This window comes from Leucoraja erinacea, chromosome 22 (assembly GCF_028641065.1).
Source record: "Leucoraja erinacea ecotype New England chromosome 22, Leri_hhj_1, whole genome shotgun sequence".
NCBI lineage: Eukaryota > Metazoa > Chordata > Chondrichthyes > Rajiformes > Rajidae > Leucoraja > Leucoraja erinaceus.
The window spans coordinates 30,170,948-30,196,221 of NC_073398.1; the positions used below are offsets into that span (position 1 = coordinate 30,170,948).

General features: G+C 43.0%; 1 protein-coding gene across 1 annotated transcript in view; it reads left to right on the forward strand.

The window, feature by feature from the left end:
• Positions 1-25,274, forward strand: part of chchd3a (coiled-coil-helix-coiled-coil-helix domain containing 3a) — a 209,450-nt gene that overhangs the window by 164,849 nt on the left and 19,327 nt on the right. The window contains exon 6 of the mRNA XM_055653388.1: positions 2,120-2,190. Coding sequence (XP_055509363.1) covers positions 2,120-2,190 — 71 coding nt within the window. The remainder of the gene's footprint in view (positions 1-2,119; positions 2,191-25,274) is intronic.

Here is a 25,274-nt window from a genome sequence, read left to right on the forward strand (position 1 = left end):
ATATTCAAATAATATTTCACAAGAATAAAACCATACTATTTGTGACATTCAAATCATTAAAAATATGAAATCCTTTCATTGATAATCTGCATAATTATTTTTAGCTGCAAAGGTTGTAATGACACTGGAGAAAAAAAACTGGAATGCACTGAAAGGGATTTCTGCAAAGAGACAACAGTAAGATCTCTGCCAGCTTATAATTTTAGATATATTGAAGAGAACTGAGATTAGGTCCTCACTAACCTGATGTAATATCTACTTTCTCTCTGTCCCTGAGAATGATGGAGGACAAGTTATCACATATTTTAAGGTGGAGATAGATAGTATTTGAAAGATCAAGGAATTGAGGGATATGAGGAATTGGTACAGAAGGGAGCTGAGGCCCAAATAGATCTACACAATCGTATTGAACAGTGGCACAGGATTGAGGGGCCTGGTTGCTTATTCTTGCTCTTATTTTCTCGTGGTCATGAACCATTGTCTCCAAAAGGGGAATGTATAGAACCTTTTATATATATATTACCATTTGCTTTAAAATAATGTGTAACAAGACAGCCGACAGAATTTAATAGTGCTATGTAGCCTGCTTAGAAAATAACACAGTTGATGGGCTTTTTGTAATCTAGATCCAAGTGTCTTTGGTTTAAAAAGCCCATCTAGCATAGCAAAAATATATTGCCATCCTGAAGAAGGGTCCAGATCCAAAATGCCACCTATCCTTGTTCTTCAGAGCTGCTGCTTGACCCACTGAGTTGCTCCAGCACTTTGTGTCGTTCTTTGATAAACCAGCATCTGTAGTTCCTATTTACTGCATTGAGCACATTCTGTCTATTAATGGGTCAGCTGCACCTAGTTGCGACTCAACCATTTGGTGCTTTGACCATGCACTAATATATTTCAATTCCTACAATGAGCACATTTGGATTCATTACCTTTCCATATGTCCCTTCTATTTGTGACGCCATTATTTACTGGAGTGCAACTAAAGAAACAAAACCTTATTTTATATAACACAATGCAGATACTGCAAATTACAATGAAACCAAAATGATAGAAAATGTAGGCAAATACAGCAACTTTTTCATACTCTGAAAATATTATAGACATAACCAGATCATTTAGTTTTGTTTCTGATGTGTTATCTCTACAAAACAAATGGAGTACCATTTTGATATAACATCTTGGGGAACCCGGAGAATTGCCTTTCATGTTTGTATTTTTTTATAAACCATATCCTGGAGAACATTTTTTTTTAAATTCTGTGTACACTGAAAAGATGTTTGCAATGTTATACTGTGAAATTTTATTTCATTTCCAATAAAGCCTGGTTTACTGAAGAAATTAGCATGATGCATACACTTCTGAAATAATGATTGTTTGTATTGAATTAAGCCCAGTACGACGGATTTCAAACACTGTTGCTATCCTTTTCCAAGCAGATAAATTACGCAGGGTCACGTCTGCCTGAGGGACTGTGTCTGGTTCTGTGTTTCCCCCTTTTTACTACATTAAAAGTGGGTGGTGAATAAATGTCTTCAAACATCACGACTGGTTGTGTAATGAGGAAGTGATGCTGGAAGAGAAAAAACAGAAACAAATGATGAATCCTGTCTCTGCTGACAAATGATTTTTTGATGTCGGCTTGCAATAAAATTAGAAAAACCTGTCTTTGTATTGGAACTCTGACCGAGGCATTGAACAGCAATCAAAACAGCAAATAAACGACTCAAAATATCGTTCCTAAATAAAAATGAGCCTTTGGGCTGAAACGATCAAAAATTGTTATCGATTCTTACAGCTGTTGTGTTCATCTTTATCGATCTGATAAAGAAAGATAAATCTGAGCCCAAATGAGATTACTGTGCGTTAGTGCGTCAGACCACAAGGCCAATTATGAACCATTCATCACTGCAAGCAATCACCCATCTCAGTGTGCTCCTGTCTAATCACATCACCATTGATTTTTATCTAATACAACAGACCTCGTCTATCGCAATAATGTGTATCCTAAGACCTGCTGTGGTGATGGCTGGGCTAGACTTAGTCCCTTGGAGGGAACAGGGTTATAGTTCAATGTAATTTTTCTTCACTTACTATGCTTTACTTTGTCTCACTGCAGAGTGCCCAGTTCTCCAAGCTGACCACTGAAGAATACCAGAAGGCAGTTAGTGAAGTGGAGTCCAAGTTCAAGTAAGATGCATTGTTTGGTTTTATATATAGCCTTTTCTTAAAAGCGAATCTGATGTTGCCGTTAAGTCCTTTAAGTCTTATATGTGCGCTCCATTTCACCCAGCAATCATCATGATACTTAGGTTACTTCTCTTAATATTTATTATTTTCATCTGAAATGTAACAGCATGGGAGCTTACACTGCTGCTGAGATTTCCTGCGCCTTCTGTACAACTGTGGGGAAGTAATGAGGTAGAACCTACGCAGTGATCGCCTCTTTTATTTCCTGCTCCAAGTCATCATTTAGAAAAACAATGCTTAAAATTCTGAGGTTAAACCAGCAAATTCTGGAAATGCCTATCAGATCAGTCAGCCTGTCAAAGATACGAATGGAATCAGAATGAGTGATGTTTCACCAAGTGGCCACATCTAAATCACTAACCATCCTTCCACCTTTCTCTCTGAGTTGATCTGCTCTATTTCAGGCAGTTTTAAAATTTCATTTCAAACATGTATGTACACAATCTTGTTTCTCAGAAGCCAGCATTCTGCTTATTATAACAAGATTCTGGGTTAATTGGGAATAAAATGCAATGATTCAAGTAAAATTAATTAAGAGATTTCCTTCCTCCTTCAACAGCTGAGGTCCCATTGTCTACTCGGGTAGCCTTCCTATATTTCTGCGTTTAGTTTAGTTTAGAGATACAGCGTGGGAACAGGCCTTTTGGCTCACCAAGTCCACACTGACCTTTTGGCTCACCAGTAGCATTATGTTAGGTTACCAAAAAAGCAGAAACTGCGGGTGCAGCAGCATCTATGACGAAGGAAATAGGCAACCCCGAAACCCTTCTTCAGTCTGAAGAAGGTTTCAGCCCGAATGTTGCCTATTTCCTTCTTTCCATAGATGCTGCTGCACCCGCTGAGTTTCTCCAGCTTTTTTGTGTATATTCTCCAGATCTGCAGTCAAAAACAGTAGCATTATTTACAAACTTTCACATAGACACATGTAGGCAATATAGGAAGCCAATTAATGACAAACTAGAATGTAGGAGGGAACTGGTGAACCCGGGAAAATGTATAAACTCCGCGGGATCACAGAGAAAATGTTACAGGGAAAATGTACAAACTCCACACAGACAGGATGGAACCCAGGTCTCTGGCGCTGTGAGGCAGCAGGTCTACCGCTGCGCCACCGTGTTATAAAATGACAGAATGAAATTGAATTGCACTACGGGAACAGGCCATTTAACCCAAGCGATCAATGGCAATAATTTTGTTCTATTTGTGCTTCCTGCAGTCCAATATTATCTATTAGTATATACATCTATTCACTCAGGTGTTTATTTCAGCTTTTTTTAAAGGTGACAGCAATTCAGATCAGAGAGAGGGAACCACAATGTACCTCTTTATTCCTAATATCTGCTTGAAGGAGAATAAATAGTACACACGTCACATGAATCTGCAGATGATGTAAATGTAGAGTTGGGTAATTTAGAACGGTAATTAAATCAAATAATTGTGAGCTGATTTATCAGCCAAATTAATGTCATTTTTGAAAACTGGCACAATCAAAAGATTGCATAATTCTTTGTAGATCTTATTCTTAGATATAATCTGTGAAATCAAGAAGCTGCCTGAGTTTTAAAAGATTATTAATTAGAAGAAAAAGGTCAGACTCCACATCCTTGTGATCATGGGAGAGAGTGAGCTTGAGTAAGTGTTTAACACACAAGCATGTAGGAGGAGTGGTACATTTGGGGATTAGGATGAATAAGAGAAGGGAGAAACCTAGCAGCAGCACGGCCAGAAATAACATTTGTCAAACAATTGTATTCTTCTTTTCTCCCCTGGAATGAATAATATTGTGCAAGACATTTGGTATTGATGTTGTGCCTCAATGAAAAACAAGAGTTGTTTCTTGTATCCTGAGAGCTGAGGTTAATCATTAGACCGAACCACATTGACAGGATAATGTCAAATAAATCACAACTGGCTAGAATGTGCGTGATAATTTCTTAGGATATCGGCCTTGCACAAATCAAGTAGGGGCATTCTTGGCCACATAAAACATTTCCATTATAAAGGGTCAATTAGCTGTCTGGACTGACTGAGCCATACTCCTTAATGTGAATCCATTTTACTGAGCATCATTCAGGCTGATGCTGCATGAGGTTACATGTATAGTTATAACTCTTTGAATAGTAAACGAACCATTAGGAATTTTGACGTTTGCTATCCATCAGGATTTCAGCAAGAAATTGTTGTGATTTTTTTCGACAGTAATTTGTGAAGGACAATCTTTAGCCACTGGGTGACTGCTCTATAATATAGTAGTCAGCATATAGTAGTGAACAATATCAAGTAAACGTTACATTGCAGGGGAACTGGGAAACCAACATTTTCCAAATGTTGTTTGATTCCCTTTCAATTTTATTGATTGTTTCTGCAAATATGCTTTGAAATTCAATTGTGAAGGTTAAATATTACACTTCTGTATCTATTGCATTGGGCCAGGGAACACCAAATACAGCTTCCCATTTCCAAGGAACATCAAAAACAGCCTGCCAAGAGTTTATTTTGGGGCCAAGAATACACCGAATAAAAGAGAGACAGACTGGTCTTGGATCACATACATGTAACTGAGACTAGAAGAGGGTGAAAAATGTATCTTAACTGGACACTGGAAAGTACAGGAAAATATCTTTCAAAAATCTGCTGCTTTTTGTCCAGCGAACTGATGTGCTGCAATGCTGAGAACTATATGCTGCACTTTGTTTCTTCCCCTTCCCTCAATCTATTGTACTTGAGTTCGACCTGATTGTATTTACCTATAATATTATCTGATCTGATTGGATAGCATGTAAAACAAAGCTTCTCGCTGTACCTTAGTACACCGGATGATAATGAATATAAACCTATGCAAGAAAACCAAGTGCTGGAGGAATCCTGCATGTCAGGCAGCAGCTGCAAATGGAAATAGACAGATGTTGAGATGCTTCTTCCAACCTAAAATGTTGTTTGTCTATTCCCCTCCACAGATGCCGCCTGAACTGCTGAGTTCCATCGGCATTTTGATTTTAGCATTAGCGGCTTATTGTCTCCTTTTTTTCCCCTTATTGTTTCCTAAGTATTATTAGCACTCTCATCAGCACCAGTGATTTATTTTGTTTTTGATAAATGTACGTAGCTGTCGCTGTTTCCAAAAATAATGGGATGCAGTAGAGGTGGAGGTAGACGCTTGATTTGAAAGAATTTCATGGACAGCTGTAAGTAACAAAACATTTAGCAGGTGGCATTGATCTGAAAGCCAGGAGAAGCCCTTCACATAAATTAACAGCAAATTTACAGGCAGTGTGAAAATACTTGTATATATCTGGATGAGAACAGTGTGAGTTTTGATCTGCCAGCTGCGTAGGATTCATGATCTTGCATTTCTTCCCCTTGTTTTGTCGTCTTCTGAAATGCAAAAAGAAAATATCTCTTGATGCATGTTTGGGATTTTTGATCGTGTGACTTAATGATGATTCATATGGGTTGTAAAGGAATTACTTTGTAACAAAAGTAGCAGCACAAAAATTTAGCTCTAAGAATTTAGCATTCCCACTTATGCAATAAGCATCTTTTCCCTTTGTGATATATTTCTTGGATCTAGCATGCATTAAGCATCTTTCCCAATGTGGTATCTCTTGGATCTAGTTGGAAATGTGGCACCACAGATACAGAATACTATCTGCATAGTCCATACCAACAATTTAAATTCTATTTACACTGTATATAAACCTACTTGAATACATCAAACTCTTTGAATGATTTTAAATTAACGTGTGTTAAAATGGCTTACTTCAATAATCAAATTGCAAATAGCATATAAACTCATTTGATATTCTGAGCAATTCATGCCTATTAACTAACCACAGACCATTCAATTCCAATTTTAGCAAATTATTTTTCCCTAAATAATGTCACAAAAAATTTGCTGAATGCTTATCAATGAAATGTGCACAGCTCCAACTGCCTGCTTTTTTTTCTCTATTGTAAATCAGATGTTAAAAATTCAAGATAATAATTGAACTCAGCATTTGATATTATTAATGATTGAAGAAATCTTTTGTTAATAATGTTGAATTTGCTCACCAGTTGCAATGTAATATTCATTGTTTAATTCATATCATTTGATTGTAGTTTGAAACATGTCTCAAAATAGCTATGTTTGCAGAGTAGTGAATGCTTTACATTAGTGGCTTTAGCTAATGGCCATAACCCATGGCCGACTAGCAGACACTTGTGTCGAGAATGGTCTACTAGCTGCAATGCATGGTGCAACACAATGCTTCCTTCCACACCTGAGCAACTCAGTGCAGGTCAGGAATGCACCCAAGATCAAATGCGTGCGCATCTGGAACCCGCAGCTTGAGGAGTAAATGGTGGCAGACACTCTTGCGACATTTAAGAAATATTTTGATGTGCATTTGACTCACCGAGTAATAGAAGGCTACAAACAAGTGCTAGTTAATGGAATTAGTATAGATAGGTGAATGCAATGCACCAAAATGCCTTTTTTGTGTGTTGCTAGATGCTTTCAATTTGTTAAGGAGTGATTCATAATTTTTGGATAGTCATTTGAACCTGTGAAAAATATATTATATTCTAAGATCGCATTAGGATCTTTTGTTAAAACCTGCCGTATATGTAACTTATTGAGCAACTTAAAAATGAGCTGGAATCAATGGGACATCTGAATTAGTTTTTCAAACTAAACCCTTGCACTCTGAAGATCCCCACCTTTCAGCTGAAAGCTTAATGAAGAAAGCCCATCAAATCTATGTAGACAAAGTGTGCCTGATCCCAGAATCTGAATCCTGAGAGAGCCGTTATTGCACGCAGACCATTGTGATTTCATTTCCTGCTCTTTATTGCCCTATTTTATGGGGGAATAAAATAGTCAAAGTCCGATGTGTTTCATATGCTGTGAATGATGGAGTGTTAAGGTGTGTTATAATTAGCAGTGTTACCCAAACTGCAGCAGCCTTATGCAGTAGATAAAACAATAATGGATACCTGGGACTCATTGTAAGACAGTAAATTATATCATAAACTGTGCAAACTAAGTGAGAGAACCTTATAATTAATGTCTGCCCCATGAGATTTCATTATAACTCTAAAAGCACTCCCTGGTAACCATGCATATTTTGCTGGAGTTGTAATGTAATTTTATTTATATTTGCATCCAAATTGTTTCTTTAAATTTGTTTCAGCTGCTTTTGTGAGTACTAATCTGGTAGGTTAACATATGAAGTGAGGCAGTGGTAAAAGATGAGGTATTAAGTGACTGAGTAATTCACTGAATGAATTATTTGTTCCATTGTTGGCACTGTTTGTTTGCATGTTTAAATTGAAGGTCCAAATGGTTTGGTAAGGATTGATTCTGATTATATATTCTGATGGCATAATGTACCAGAGCATTGTTTCTCTCTTGATACTTCCTGCTGGGGTAAAGTCTTAATGGCATTGATCCTGGTAAGCTGCCATTATTCACATGTGACTTTGACCCTGAATGCCAAGGAGCTATGAAACTATTTCCTAAGTCAGCCAACTTTCAAACATCCTGCAAAACAATCAGAGTAGAGGTTCTACCTCATTGTTCCTTCCTACTATACTGCTTATTTAAGGTCAGCAATAATGGACCCCCTCCATTATCTGACCTTTCTGTCCTGGGCCTCTTCCATTGCCAGAGTGTGGCCCAGCGCAAATTGGAGGAACAGCACCTCATGTTTCGCTTAGGTAGTTTACACCACAGCGGTATGAACATTGACCTCTAATTTTAGATAGTCCTTACATTCTTCCTCTTTCCCCTCCCCTTCCCAGTTCTCCCACACTTACTGTCTCCGCATACTTCCTTTCTCCCCCCCCCCCCCCCGACATCAGTCTGAAGAAGGAACTCGACCCAAAACGTCGCCTCTTCCTTCTCTCCATAGATGCTGCCTCAACCGCTGAGTTTCTCCAGTGTTTTTTGTCTACCTTTTAAGATCAGCAAGTTTGCTTTTGGATCTCAGGATCACAATATACATGGACCATCTTCTCGCCCCTTTAAGCAATTGGCCTATGGATCTGGTCCAAAATTAGGCTATTTCTGAGAAGAGGCAGGTACTATCACATTGTTTAAGAAGCATCAGATGGGAACGTGGATAGGATAGTTTTGGAGGGATATGGGTCACACGCAGGCAAGTGGAACTAGTATAGATGGGGTGGAGCTAGTTGGGCCGAAGGGCCTGTTTCTGCGCTTTATGACATGACTCTATAATGTGATACTTGTTTTTTAGTGGTGGATTTTATTGTCATATGTACCACTAATGTGAGGTGCGGGTACAATTAAAATTTTGTTTGCAGCAGCATCGCAGGCACATGGACTCAGACAACACAAAAAAACATAAATGATACATAAAGAATACAAATTGTCCAAGACAGTAAAAAGAAATAAAGACTCAGAAAAAATAAATCCATGGTAGTGCAAGAGGTGATCGGTAGTGTTCTGTTGCTGAGGTAGGATTAGGGTTATGCAAGTCAGTTCAAGAACCTGATAGTTGTAGGAAAGTAACTATTCCTGAACCCGGTGGTGTGTGGCACCAGGCATCTGTACCTCCTGTCCCATGGTAGCAGTGAGAAGAGGGCACGGCCTGAATGGTGGGGATCCTTGATGATAGATGTTGCCTTCTTGAGGCAGCACCTGATGTGGATGGGTTTATTGGTGGAGAACTGACTCCATCGTTCTCTGCAGCTTCTTGTGTTCCTGAGCATTGAAATTACTATGCCAGCCCAGATTGCAACCAGTCAGGATACTCTCCCCATTTACGTCATTGACATAAAACTCAGTTTCAAGCCATCTAAAATACCAGCATTTCATTAAAGGCAATTTTCTTTTACTGCTTGCCCATCTGCTTTTCTTCTCCTTTGATCGAGCCTTCTGCAGAGCAAGCAGGAGCCTTTACTGTGGAGGTATCGGGTAGGGCCCTGTTATTTGACTTTTGGCGATGTCCACCAGAAGGCAGCGTTGCAAAGCTCCTGATTGCTGGACCTCAGAACAGCACCACCTGCGACTTGTAATTCTTCAGACAAAGACGGGTGTGACATCTCACCTTCTTCCCTGTACTCTCCATACATTTAGCATTCAATAAAGAGTTAATTACTTTCAGCCAGAACATTGCAAACCAACAAGCTCTGCTTTTCTCTCTCAGGATACAAGTAATATGAAGATATTATGTTGGGAATGCAGCAGTAATGCGCAGATTAAATTCCTCGTAGTTAGATTAAAAGAAAAAACATTAGATTAAGATAGTCACATTTTCTAAATGGAATGAAAGGTTTACACAGAATGTACATTGAAACATGGCAGTGCATAAGGAAAGCAGCCTTGGGTTATGGTTTCAGCTTTTAGCAAATGATTAGATTTACGTTTCTTGATCTCTTCTTGTGTAATTGGCGAAATGGCTACTAATAGAAAAGAAGGCGGATTTAGAGGTTCTGAAGCACCCTAGAGCTTAGTAACATCCTGATGATTGCATTTCAGAAGAATCGGTTTTATGCAATTATGTCTGATGCTTTTTTGTCACCCATCAAATTAGATGTTGTACCAAGCTTTGTTTAGTCACGGGATTCGTCATGGGAATTAATATGTCAAGAAGGAACTGCAGATGCTGGAAAATCGAAGGTAGACAAAAATGTTGGAGGAAACTCAGCGGGTGCAGCAGCATCTATGGAGCGAAAGAAATAGGCAACGTTTCTGCCCGAAACGTTGCCTATTTCATTCGCTCCATAGATGCTGCTGCACCCGCTGAGTTTCTCCAGCATTTTTGTCTACCATGGGAATTAATATGATTTGTGTGAATGTTCAAATGTTGAAGTAATTGAGACTAAGCATTTTTAACCTATATTTCAAGTCTTTTTTCTGGCTCATGTCCACCCAACACCACACACTAACCACAGTAACCAAATCCAATGTAATCCAAAAAGATGAAGAAGTTGTCCCTTGCAGATGCCCTATATTTCTCAAGGATAATAATGTGCACCCTCCCTATATTTCAAAAGGTTGGCATGCCATTTCTAATGTGTGGGATGTAGCAGTCAATTCACAGTTGTGTCTGGTCCTGTTCCACAGACACGCAATTACTTGTAAGCATTATTGGCTGGGTTTTCAGTGTCCAACCAGAGTGACTTCTCAAAGCTTTTGGGAAGTGCAGCTATCCATGGATCTAAAACACTTCCACATATTTGTTCCACAGAACTTGAGATGAATCTGCATAATCTCCGTCTGATTCCATTGTACATGGTTCACTGAATGTTAGACGGAACACTTTTGCCATTATTTTAAAATTTCAATCCCTGCTTTGAATCCTGCCTTTTCTTCAGGCCCTCTTCTGCAGCATAGCAGTCAGCCTTATCCCCAACATTGTCTGTTATGGAATATTTTAGTTATGTCGAGAGACTGGAGAGGTTCAGGCTGTTTTCCCTGCATTGCAAGAGGTTTAGAGGGCACCTGATGGAAGTATACACTATTATGAGGGGTTAAGACAGGGTACATTACATGAATCGTTCCTCATCATCAGAGGTGAATAAAACTAAATGACACTGATTTGGAGTAGGGAATAAGGAAATTAGAATGGATAACCCAGACATCGGTGAGTACCTGGAATGCATTGACAGAGAGAGTGTCAAGAACCTGGAATGCATTGACAGAGAGAGTGGTGGAAGCAGAATGGCAAACAGCATTTATAAGATATCTAGATGAGCACTTGAATTGTCTGGGCATTGAAGGTTCTGGGACAAGTGTTAGAAGATAGGATTAATATGGATGGGTGCCCACTAGTTGGTGAGGCCGTGGTGGGCTGTGGCCTACGTCCATGATCTATGACTCCGATTCCCAACTCATTCATGCCTTCATTTAAAATAACCCAGGCTTCATGGTGACATAGTAAAGGGCGTGTTGCCAAATAATCACAATTCAAAGATAAAAGAGGGCGAGGCTTGTCGGTACAATTAACCACTCAGTTTAGAGTATAAAAATGAATAACGTAACTACTTGCTCATCAATTGCTGAGTTCAGTTTGAAAATCAAATTTGATCTGTCAAAAATTAATATCACCAAATAAATCAGAAGGTGCTGAGCCTGTCAGTCAGCAGCTGCAGATAGAGCACCAAAATAGCTCACAGGAGATGGAGGAGTCTTCAGATGCAAAGCAAAAAACTGCTGGAGGTGGCACTCAGCACGTTAAGCAGTGTCGGTGGAGGGAAATGGACTGATAAGTTTAATGGACAAATGGACAGATTTGTTTAAGTATTTGGTAACAAATTCCACTCAGCCTCTGGTTGGGTAAATTAAATGTATACTAAACTTATTTTTAGATTGTTAATCTGAGTTTCCCTTTTTCCAATACTGACAGATCAGATGTGTGTTTCAAAGATTTTGTGATGCGATTTCATGTTCCTGTATTCTCATTGGGTTTCTTTGCAATGTTGTGTTTGATCTAAATCTTCAAATCTAGTTGAAGGAAAAATAAATTTAAATTCGGAAAAAGAGAACTAAAGGTAATAGGTGTAGATGCAAAAGCAGTATCTGAAAACCATATGTGAATTAAATTATAGTCCCATAAGTTAGAAGCAAAATACAAACCGGTGTTTTTATTGCTGCGCATTTCAAATAATTTATTTCTATTTGCAATCTGTATTTATCAATGTGATACAATCTAAGAATAAGCATAGGGTTAGGTTTGTTATTATTGTTGCGTGTACCAAAGAACAGTGAAAACGTTGTTTTGCATGCTATCCAAACCGATCAGATACATAAATACAATCAAAGAATAATGGATAGAGGAAGAGGGAAGATACAGAGTGTAGCATATTGTTGAAACATAGAAAAATACAGCACAGGAACGGTCCTTTGGCCCATAAGGATTGTGCTCAAAATGAAGCCAAATTGAACTGATCTCATCTGCTTGTACATGACCCATATCCCTCCATTCCCAACACTTCAATGTGCCTATCTAAAAGCCTTTAAAATACCAGTATCGTATCGAGTTCTCAGCATTGTAGGGCATCAGTTCCATAGACTTACTCCAATGTCCACAATAGGAAAGAGCTGAATCCGACAGTACCTAATCAGTGGTACTGGTTAAACTGGTGAATGGTTCACGCAAGGGCAAATGAAATTATTTTGGGGTGAATTAAACTAGATGGGTGAATGAAGGGTGAATGACAATTTATTCAGATATTATACACAAGGGAGAATAAGACGAAAATTATCAGAAAACATAAGAACATTTAGTCAAGGGTGAATAGTTTAAGAAGCCCTGCCCTATCTTACGAAAGGACCATTTGTGAAGCTTAATAACAGAGGGGGAGAAAAGTTTTCCTGAGTGTGGTGGTGCGCACTTTCAAGCATCTATACCTTCTGCCGAACGGGAGCAAGGAGAAGTATGAACGACTGGAGTGGGATGTCTTTAATTTTGTCAGCTGCAATGTTGATGCTAATATAAATCATTTCCGTGAAGTGCAGATTGGGTCAATGGTGGGAAGTCTGGTCTGTGCGATGGACTGGGATACATACACAACTCTTTGTAATTTCCTGCGGTCTATGTATTAATGGCTGGGGGACAGTGCACTCCTGTCCTCATAAAGCACCTGTCAACTCATTTGCAACTTGGAGTGCGGCAGACAATATAGAAAGTCTAGCCCTATGGAGATGGTGGCCGATTAGGAAAAGGGGAGATGCAACAAGACCTGGGTGTCGTGGTACACCAGTCATTGAAAGTAAGCATGCAGATGCAGCAGGCAGTGAAGAAAGCGCATGGTATGTTAGCATTCATACCAAAAGAATTTGAGTATAAGAGCAGGGAGATTCTACTGCAGTTGTACAGGGTCTTGGTGAGACCACACCTGGAGTATTGCGTACAGTTTTCGTCTCCTAATCTGAGGAAAGACATTCTTGCCATAGAGGGAGTACAGATAAGGTTCACCAGACTGATTCCTGGCATGGCAGGACTTTCATATGAAGAAAGACTGGATAGACTCGGCTTGTACACGCTAGAATTTAGAAGATTGAGGGGGGATCTTATAGAAACATACAAAATTCTTAAGGGGTTGGACAGGCTAGATGTAGGAAGATTATTCCCGATGTTGGGGAAGTCCAGGACAAGGGGTCACAGTTTAAGGATAAGAGGGAAGTCTTTTAGGACCGAGATGAGAAAATCATTTTTTTACACAGAGAGTGGTGAATCTGTGGAATTCTCTGCCACAGAAGGTAGTTGAGGCCAGTTCATTGGCTATATTTAAGAGGGAGTTAGATGTGGCCCTTGTGGCTAAAGGGATCAGGGGGTATGGAGAGAAGGCAGGTATGGGATACTGAGCTGGATGATCAGCCATGATCATATTGAATGGCGGTGCAGGCTCGAAGGGTCGAATGGCCTACTCCTGCACGTATTTTCTATGTTTCTATGTTGGTAGTTTGCTGGGGTAGCAAGATGTCAGTTTATTTGCACCTAAACCTCAGCAGATATAGTTCAAGGTCCACTGTGTGATGCTATAAGTTTCTTGTAAAACAAAGACCAAACAACTGACTCGTCCAAATGCACTTCCAGAACCCATGATTTCAAATGCCAAGAAGTACAGGGGCTTGGTGAGCAGAGCATTGCCATCACTTGCAAGTTACCCTCGAGGTCACGCACTGTCCTGACCTGAAAATATATTACCTCCTTCGAAACTGGGTTTAAATCTTTTTACACTTTCCTGTGAGGCACTGCGGTAGCTTCACTCGAATTGCAGTGGTTCAAGAAGGCAATTCACCTCTTTTTCTCAAGGGCTGTTAGGTATGGGCAATCAATCCTGACCTTGCCAGTAATGCTCTGTTACTGAAAATGAATGAGTAAACAAGCATCCCTCCCCTCCTCTGTACCGGTGAAGATCAGTTGCTAATATAAATCAGACAGAAAAATGATAGTACTTTGTGCTGCAGCCACAGTGAAACATCACTGTCACACGAATCATATGTGCTGTCTCGGTACAGGTGTTTCCATTTGGGTTGTCACAAAACAAATCAGTGGCTTGTTGTTCATCCTGCAGCCAGACACATCAAGGCTCTAAACTTTACATGTATCCTGCACTCCAGTAGGGTCCTTCTCTATACTGTCGAAACCTTGTTGCAGCAGCCCAATGTGAACGACATACACTACAAACCAACTGACTCACATGGCTATCTGGACTACATGTCTTCCCACCCTGCCCCCTGTAAACATAGAAACATAGAAAATAGGTGCAGGAGTAGGCCATTCGGCCCTTCGAGCCTGCACCGCCATTCAATATGATCATGGCTGATCATCCAACTCAGTATCCTGTACCTGCCTTCTCTCCATACCCCCTGATCCCTTTAGCCACAAAAGGCCACACCAGGGCATCGGAAATGTCCTCGGTCTTCAGGGAACGGGGATTCCCCTCCGCCACCATAGATGAGGCTCGCACCAGGGTCTCATCCATACCCCGCAACACTGCTCTCTCTCCCCATCCCCGCACTCGCAACAAGGGCAGAGTCCCCCTAGTCCTCACCTTTCACCCCACCAGCCGGCAAATACAACACATAATCCTCCGCCACCTCCAACGTGACCCCACCACTCGCCAAATCTTCCCATATCCCTCCTATGTCTGTCTTCCGCAAAGACCGCTCCCTCCGCAACTCAATTCTTCCCTTCCCTCCCGTACCACCCCCTCCCCGGGCACTTTCCGTTGCAACCGCAAGAAATGCAACACCTGTCCCTTCACCTCCCCCCTCGACTCCATTCAAGGACCCAAGCAGTCGTTCCGGGTGCGACAAAGGTTCACCTGTATCTCCTCCAACCTCATCTACTGCATCCGCTGCTCTAGATGTCAGCTGATTTACATGAGTGAGACTAAGCGGAGGTTGGGCGATCGTTTCGCCGAACACCTCCGCTCAGTCCGCAATAACCTACCTGAACTCCCGGTGGCTCAGCACTTCAACTCCCATTCCCATTCCCAATCCGACCTCTCTGTCCTGGGTCTCCTCCATTTGAGCCAGAGTGAGCAACACCGGAAATTGGAGGAACGTTGAATTCTCCCAATTTTGCTAGCCCTTGCTGTCTCCTCCCCTTCCTTAACCCTCGAGCTGTCTCCTCCCATCCCCCCCTCGGGCTCCTCCTCCTCCCTTTTTTTTTCCTTCTTCTTCCCCCCCCCCCCCCCCCCCCATCAGTCTGAAGAGGGGTTTCGGCCCGGGACGAAACGTTGCCTATTTCCTTCGCTCCATAGATGCTGCTGCACCTGCTGAGTTTCTCCAGCATTTTTGTGTACCTGTGACCCTAATGCTGTTGAGCACCACACTTACACAGCATCACCAAAACAAACCAGTGGCAAGGAATTACAGGTCAGCCCTTGCCTGAGGCATTTTATCATCTATCCCGTCCTGTGATTTTGTGTGATTACCAAACATCCAGTCTCGGTGTCAAGATAGACCGCATCCTTCCTCCAATACCGTTCAAACTTTCTCGCTGCAGTGCTGCAAATCGTCTCCAGCATGCTTCAAACTCGAGTACATTTAATCTGCAGGACCGGTGAAAAACTGTTCAATCTATGTCACTCCATTCCAGCTTGTGTATTTACATTTACTTTTGGATACTAAGCTCAAAATCGCCATTAACTCACTTAAGGTAATGAGGGTGGACAAAAATGCTGGAGAAACTCAGCGGGTGAGGGAGGCAGCATCTATGGAGCGAATGAAATAGGCTACGTTTCGGGTCGAAACCCTTCTTCCGACCAGGTAACGAGGGAATGGGCTTAACACCAAATGTTTCACAATCCAAGGTTCTTGACCACTTTGCCCACACTGCATAAAGCTGCCTTCTGACAATGGAAAACATGGGTGATTTTCTAAAAACTTAGCGGGTCAGGCAGCATCTCTGGACAAAAGGAATAGGTGACGTTTCGGATCAAGACCCTTCTTCAGACTGAGAGTCGGAGAGTAGGAAGTTTGGCTTTCATATCTTGGATGCATCCCCTCAGCCAAGGCAGATATCAGTGATGAAATTCACAATTGCCTTTTGTGTGCCTACACAGGCTTTTACCATTTGAGGAAAAGGGTGTTTGAAGGTCAAGATCGTAAATCCTGTCCTCTGTGCTTCTGAGACAGGGATTACTTGCATTAAGCACCTCAGAGCAAAATCCTCCAAATGCATTGCAGAATAAATAGTCCAATTTCAGCATCCTCTCTGACCATAATTCCAAATACTGAAGCAGTCATGATGCCAGCCTCCAGAACTCTGTTCCGAGCTCTGGCATAACAAAACATTATGAGGTGCGCAGAGGAAAAGAAGTCAAAAGAGAATGCAGATGCTGTAAACTAGAGCAATAAATCGCAACACAAGAAGAACTCATCGTCTGTGGTGTTCAAAGATACTACTTGACGGGCAGAGGAAATTATTTGGTGATGTTCCTTAAACCTCCTTGTCAAAGGTGCAACATCCCCATTGACACAGGGAACCTTTTATAAGATGGGGAACGAACGTCCAAGGGACATAGAGAACCTTAAGAAACTACAGCAACACGTGAAGCCTGGCAGAAACAGCAGATAGACACCACTGACTACACTGATATCCTTCATTGGCCTCAGCAGCCACTTCCAAATCTACACAATTGCCGTGACAGCATGTCAACCTTGATCCCAAGGGACAGCCTGAGAAGGAAGCAAGGATGCATTGTTGAACAAAGATGCACGTAAAACCAAGTCGCCTTTCATTTTCTCAATCCTAATAAAGTGGTTTAATCGCTTAATTGCTATTACATGGCTATCTAATTCTTTGAGAGCTGGAAATGCAAGCTGAGCAAGATACCATTCTGTGCAAAATTGAAGTAAACAGCATTACTCCGTTGCTCTGATAGCCAGCTAAGTGCGCAGTGTTTTGTTCTGGTTATAACCAATGAACTTGTCAGAGCAACATCAGATTCAATACATTTGCAAGGCAGGGTTGTGACAAATAATAAAAAAAACCTGCATAAATCAGCTTGCCCTGATTCCCCCCCGAGGACTCTCAGGACATGGTAAATGGACAGTACAGAAGAGAAAAAGGCCTTTATCGTGATAACAGACTTGACCTCACTCTGTGAGATGCATCGCAAAACAGGGGAGCTGAACACCAAGTATCTTAATAGTTGGTGTCGGAACATTAGCAAGTCATCTGGGACAAGGTCATTCTACCAGCCCCAGGTTTTCCCAACAGACTTCCGCGGATGATGAAGCGATCAAAGCTGAATGCCGGTACATCATCAGAACCTCATTACACACACCATTTTACGTACACAGCTGCTGCCAGCAGCATTAGGAATCTCAGATCCACATTCATTAGAATTCTCGTTTGACTATCTCTTCTGCCTTATCGCTGAAAGAACGCTGGCGCATGCAAGCCTGTTTGCCTCTGTCTCTTCCCTGCTTCACCATTTATAAACCCATTCATTTAACAGATTATTCAAGTAGCCTCATCAAGCCACCGGGGTCAGTCCTTTGTGTGCATTAGGGGCTGACATGCTGTAATGTTGATCTAGTTGTGATTTCATGGACATGTTTGTGAAGATTGATACAGCCAAGGTTCAGTGTTAACTTTTGACTGTCACAGGCTACATTAGCATGGTTCCGTATTGGTTTTAGCATTGATTTATGTAACAGCTGCTGTATGGTAGATACATCATACCAGCCCAACCGCAGACATTAGACAACACAGCCATAAGAGATTCGAGCAATAACTATAATCATGTTCATAATAATCTTCCTCCTGGGCTCCCCATCGATTTGCTGTGTCTTCAGAGATAGCAAGAAAATACTTGTGACAATGAGCCTCTCTGGTGTTTTTCCATTGAAGACAATTGCAACAAAAGGCTGTCACTAATACTAATGCAGTTTGTCACATGTCCATACAGTGTTCCGCAATCAGAAAGAGAATTTTGAAGCTCTGTTAAATAGTGGTTAAAATTGAAATTCAGAGCAGCTGAAAAGAGCAGTGTTTACGTTAACAATGGGCAGAATTGGCTGAAATTTCAAATAACAAAAAAGTAGAAGAATCTGATTTGTGCTTCAATTCACTGAACAGGTGAATACAGTAGTCCCTCCTACTAACTGAGGCTAAGATGGATAAAGGAAGGAAATCAGGTTCAGTGTCCCGACATGGAGCAATTCCTGAGCTGCGTCAACAACTATTCAGTGAAAGTGATGGCTTATCTTGGTGAAAATGGAAATTGTATGAATGTTTTTGTTTGATCCTCACTGACGCATGAAGTCCCCTAGAGATAGACACAAAATGCTGGAGTAACTGAGCGGGACAGACAACATCTCTGGGGAGAAGGAATGGGTAACGTTTCGGGTCGACATAATTCGTCCAGAGATGCTGCCTGTCCCGCTGAGTTACTCCAGCTATTTGTGTCCATCTTCGGTGTAAACCAGCATCTGCAGATCCTTCCTGCACAAGTCTCCTGGAGTAGTTGCAACACTCCACCACTGAAGACAGCCATTTACAAAAATAACTGTCAATAATAACTTACAACTTCATGGGTGCATAGGATCTTGTAAGCTGTACAGGTTGTTCATATTTGCAAAATTACAGCCGCCACTTCAAGCTGGAAAGGGTGCAGTGGAGATTAATGAGGATGTTGCCAGGACTCGAGGGCCTGAGCTACAGGGAGAGGTTGAACAGGCTAGGACTATTCCTTGGAGCGCAGGAGCATGAAGGGTGATCTTGTGGAGGTGTACAAAATCATGAGAGGAATAGATCGGGTAGAATATCTTGCCCATGGTGGGGGAATCAAGAACCAGAGGATGTAGTTTTAAGGTGAAGGGGGAAAGATTTAATCGGAACCTGAGGGGTAACATTTTCACACAAAGGGCGGTGGATGAATGGAACAAGCTGCCGATGTAGTTGAGGCAGGTACTATTGCAATGTTTAAGAAACATTTAGACAGGTACATGGATAAGACAGGTTTAGAGCGATAGGCACCAAATGCAGGCAGGTTGGACTAGCGTAGATGGGACATGTTGGCCGGTGTGGGCAAGTTGGGTCGAAGGGTCATTCAGTTCCACACTGTATGACTCTATGACACCTCTGGTTTATTTACTTGAACCATAAGTCCACCTGTTTTTAGGACCACATCTACTCATTCCCCATTTATTATAATTGGAAAATATAATTTGAAATGTCATTGTCATTTATTTCTGGTACAAGTCCAATTGGGTGCTCAAATTCAGCTCACTTGTCTTGTTTTTCAATTGGAAATATTCCATCCTCACACTTCAATTGCCTTCCCTGTGTTTCCTTATATGAATGAAGTGTTGGCTATCTGTATTGTTCCTTTAATTGATAGTAAAGAAGGTCAAATTGTTACGCCATGTGATTTTTTTTTCCTTGCTCTTGCCTATCGATCCCCATTCCCGCAGGAAACCACTAGTCCTTTGTTTTGCATTATATGCGCTAATGCTGGAATTAGCAATGTGGACGGCTATGCGTCTCTTTGGAACAGTAAATTGAAGCATCAGCATTTAGTACAACTTGATTAAGCTTTAGAGTGTGGTATTTTGGGATATTGATCTGGTGATTCCAATGTGTATTGCTGGGTATCTCCTACCCACTGTTCAGTTCATCTCTTGACTCCCACAGATGCATTGAATCGTGGAGTCAAACACAAGGTCAGATGATTGATAGCTGACCTCCTCTGCTGCTGGATATGGTAGGCATGAGCAGAACAACACTATTGGTCAGCAGAGGGTTGTTGGGCCTGAGTAAAATTCAAGCTATTTAATTTTCATTATTTTTATCATATAATCATAGAGCTTTAGAGCTTGAAAACAGAACCTTCGTTCTAAGTCTCCCATGCCTACCAAGGTCACTGTCTGAGCTAGTCCCATTTGGCTCCTATCCCTCTAAAGTTTTTCTATCCATGTTCATGTCCAAATGTCTTTCAAATGTTGCACAAAAATATTTAGTTTAGTTGAGAGATACAGCGCTGAAACGGGCCCTTTGGCCCACCGAGTCTGCGTCGACCAACGATCACCCCATACACTAACATTATCCTACACACACACACACACACACACACACACACACACACACACACACACACACACACACACACACACACACACACACACACACACACACACACACACACACACACACACACACACACACACACACACACACACACACACACACACACACACACACACACACACACACACGAGACATTTTTTACTGAAGCCAATTAACCTACAGACCTGTCCGTCTTTGGAGTGTGGGAGGAAACCGGAGCACCTGGAGGAAACCCACACAGGTCACAGGGAGAACCTACAAACTCCGTACAGACAGCAACCATGGCCAGGATCGATCCCAGGACTCTGGCGTTGTAATTTTTGATATTTATTTAACATTTTATTTTTATATGGTAATTTTATTTAATCATTTAAGTCAATGTCAAGCTAATTTTAATTATTTCTGGATCATTGGTGACACCTGAAAACAATTAAAGGCAGAAGTAAGCTGAAAGGCCTGCGCAGCGTCCTTAAGCCCGAAGGGCACACGCAGGAACTCGAAAAAGCCGAATGGTGTTATGATGGCCGTCTTGGGCACGTCGTGGTGGTGGACGGGAATTTGATTGTAGCCACGCACCAGGTCGACCTTGGAGAGCACCGCAGTCCAGGCCAGGTGAGCATTGAAATCTTGAATGTGGGGGGACCGGGTACCTGTTAGCGGTGGTGGCATCATTAAGCCGACGATAGTCTCCGCAAGTTCGCCTTTGGGACCATATGGAGCGGGGACGCCCCCGGGCTGTCTGAGCGGCGCACGATACCCAGTGACTCCATAAGGCAGAACTCCTCCCGAGCTAGACGGAGTTTGTCCGATGGAAGACGCCGCGTCCGGGCGTGCAGGGGCGGGCCAGTAGTCGGAATGTCATGCTTCATCCCGTATTTCAGGGCGGAGGAGTGGAACTGCGGGTCGAGGATTACAGGGAAATCGGCCAGTACACGCGAGAATGTAGCATCCAAGGACGCCAGGAGCCCATCAGGCAGCACGACCGGGTCGCCCACACGGAGGGAAACAGGCTCCAATGTTACAGAGTGCACCAGACGCTGCTGCGTGACATCCACAAGTAGGGAATGTGCACGTAGGAAGTCCGTGCCCAGCAACGGCTGGGAAACGTCAGCAGTGACGAATGGCCATGAAAAGCGGCCATCTACGAAGTTGAGGAAGAGCGTGCGCACCCCATATGTGAGGACTGGGTTCCCAATTGCGGCGGTGAGGAGGGGGCCGTGTTTACCGGCGCAGATGTCGCCATTAGAAGCGGGCAGCACACTCATCTCTGCCCCGGTGTCGACGATGAAACGAGCCCCAGTGCGGCGATCCCACGCAAACATGTGATGAATCTGGCTGGCCGTCAAAGTAATCACTGGCGGCCAGCCCATACGTTTCCCGGGAACGTACAGGGCTGCCGACACAGACGAGCTGCAGCCCCCCAGCGGCAGTGATAGTAGCACCAGCTCCCCCTGCTGGTATCTGAAGCAACAGGTGGAGGTGCGGGCTGATCCGACCACCAGCGACCTCTGATGGCGTCCAAAGAAATTGATTGCCGGCCACGCTGGAACGATGGACCGGCGCCCGGGTGCGCAATGGCGGCCGGATACCGCCATGGAGGGTGTTTAGGCGTGGCGGAGACGCAGTTAATTGAAGCACCGACCTGCTGTGCGCCCCCTGGCGCCGTAGGGAAGATCCCCTTCGCCTCCAGGGCCTGCTGATGGGCCATCCAAAGTTGATCGGCACGCTCGCCCACCGACTGCATGTTGGTGAAAGGGTCGCTGGTAAGCTGCAGGCGGATGTCCAACGGGAGCTGCTGCAAGTAGGCATGTTTAAAAAGAAAACAAGGCTCGTGGTCGCCCATAAGGGCCAGCATATCGCCCAGCAGGGCCGAGGGCCGGCGGTCACCCAGGCCAGTAATCCGCAAAATCTGAGCCGCCCGCTCGGCCTCGCTGAGGCCAAACATGCGTACGAGTAGGGCCTTAAGGGCCTCATACTTATTAGCCACTGGGGGGGTGCAGAGAAAAGGCTTAACCCGTCGTGCAGTGACATGGTCGAGGGCGCTGATAATATAATAGCATTTAGCTGTATCTGCCGTCACGCCCCACAGTGCAAACTGCGCTTCGGCTTGGTCAAACCAGATTTTGGGCTTGTCGGTCCACAGGGTAGGCAGCTTCAGCGCGACGGCGTGGAGATCGGCGGGGCCGGCAGGGCCCAAGGACAGTTGACCGGGTTGTGCGTCCTGAAGAACATTTGGGTCCATCGAGACTTGCGACGAAATGTCGAGGGTCACCAGTGTAGTGGGTGTGTGAGAGAGCCCGGAATGAAGGCGAGGAGCCAGGCAAATTCTGTGAAAGCTTTAATGAGCACAGCACACTACTCTCCGCATCAGTGAAGACTGGTCTCGCTCCAAAATTCCCTGCTCTTATCTTCGTAGCTGGGAGCCTCCCCCGGACCAGTCCATCAAGTGCCGAGGGGGATGAAGCAGGGAGTAGCCTGCTCCCCAGGAACCGCCACACTGTCATGATTGCATTGGGACTCGGCTTCAGGAGATGTCACCTGATGTTCATAGGGTATCACATGGGGATGTAGCCCAAATCCAGCTCACTCAGACTTGCCGGACATTGCATGTGTCTATTTGGGCAGCGTGTTAGGTCTCGCAAAACAAACCTATTGATTTAAATCCAGAAGCAAATTTTTCAGCTGTGGCAATTGTTGATCTGTAAGGACAATTATTAATTTGTTGGGACAATCGTTGATCAATCCCTATTTTAGAATCAATAAGGTTCGAAATCGAAAAGGAGAATTTTGCACTAAATCCCCATAAGCAGTTCTCTTCCAACAACATCTAATTATCCTTTGAATAACTTACATTGCAGCATTGGTTTCATTTTGTGTATTTTGGAAAGGATTTTGGCCTTCAACTTGCACTATCTCGGTATTTAGTCTATCACTCTGAGACATAAACTTAACTAATGTGTTTCAGAATTCATTTACTTTGCTTTCTTTCAGTAGTGAAAGAAAAGGGTTAGTATTTTAACCAACATATCTTACACATTTATCCATTTCCCTGAAAATGAGAACAACAGAAATACTGTTCCCTCTATACTGGTTTTTCATGTTTTCCCCATTGTTTCCAAGCTTCATGTAGTTCTGTTCTACTCTTTGTTTTCAGTAAATTTACATCACGACCTCTGGCTTTTAACATGAAGGCTGAGACATAATGCCACGTGTTTCTGTGGTGTCGGCGCTCAGTGCCAACCTGACAAGTGGAGAAGCATTTGGAAGGTTTGCACAGTGGTTCTAACTGCACATGATTTCCAAATAAGTGTGAGGAAGTTCAGGATTCAGGAGTGCCGAACCTCCTGACTGGTATTTGCCAGGTTGGGCTGGCACTCTTTGTGTAGCTTTCATCCTTATGGAATTCAATGATAAACTGTGAACTTTGACAAGGTGGATTCAGTGCAAGAGGAGTTAGTCTCTTACACCAGGGTAGAAGGGCTGCAAGGGAATTTTCAGTATTGTATGTAAATGGAGTTACTTTCATATTTAAAGCGTCTTAATATTTATCTAACATTTTTGCTGTTGCTGATGTGGATTAAACTGGACAGACATTCCCCACTTTCCTCCTTTCTCCAGTTCTGGGATGGTGTGGAATTTTTACTGCTTTCCAGTTTTGTGGGAACAGATCTAGAGATGTGGATCTTGACACCACAGTGGCACAGTTTGTTAAGTTGATGGCTCCCAGATCTAAACACCTGGGTTCATACCTGATCTCTGATGCTACTCATGTGAAATCTGCATGTTTGCCCTGTGTCTTTGTGGGTTTCTTCTGCATGCCACTTCCCAAAGACTCGTGGACTGGTATGTTAATTGGCTACTATAACTTGTTTAGTTTAGAGATACAGCCTAGAAACAGGCCCTTCGGCCCATTGCCGATCATTGCTCACTCATACACTAGTTCTATGTTAGAACACTTAATCACAATCCTATACTCGAGGGGCAATTTACAGAAGCCAATTAACCAACAAACCTGCACGTCTTTGGAATGTGGGAGGAAACCAGAGCAACCAGAGAAAACCCACGAGGTCACAGGGAGAACGTAAGAACGCAAAGACAGCACCCATAGTCAAGATCGAACCCAGCTGGGTCTCTGGTGCTGTGAGGCAGCAGGTCTACTACTGTGCCACTGTGCTGCCCATTGCCCTAATGTGAAGGTGAATGGTGGAATCTGGGGAACATTGATAGATATGTGGGAAGAATCAGGGATTAGAAAATGGGTACCTAATGATCAGCATAAATGGATGGGCTGATGGGTCTTTCGCCATGCTATATCACTCCATATTCACTTCAAAGCCAAGCAGTACAGCTCCATCATGACCTGGGGTGTACTGGATTCCATAATATTTTGTTTTCCCTAATGCTAAATTGTTTCCGTCTAGTTATGTTGTTCAGCAGTATTTTTGGGCAGTGCAAGAGACCACTTATTCTGGAATCTGTATCAAAAACAGGAAAGCTGCTGGAGGAGCTCGGCGGCTCAGCCAGCATTCCTGGAGGGAATCTGTAACAGTTGACGATTTGGGTCGGGACCCGTCCTTGACACTGAAAGAGCAGAGGGGAGATAGCCGGTATAAAGAGGTGGAGGGGGAGGTGTGGGGCGAGAGCTAGCAAGAAATAGGAGGTTGGTTGGCAGGTTGGCAAGTAAGGAAAGGTTGGTTGGCAGATGGGAGAGGGAAGGGTGGAGATAGTGACAGAAGCTGGGAGGTGAAAACAAAAGGATGCAGATTCTGGAATATGATAGGAAAGGAAGGAAAGGCAGAGTGGAGATGAAAAAGCAGTGGTTGTGACAGATGGAACAACAGTGGGAGAGGAGAGGTGACAAGCAGTGGCAATGGTTATCCAGTGGGAGGAGTATGTGGGTGATGCATAAATTGAGTGATTAAAAGGAAAGGGGAAAGAAACCGAGTGCTGGGGGTGAAGGTGGGAAGAAGTGTGAGAGAGTGTGGG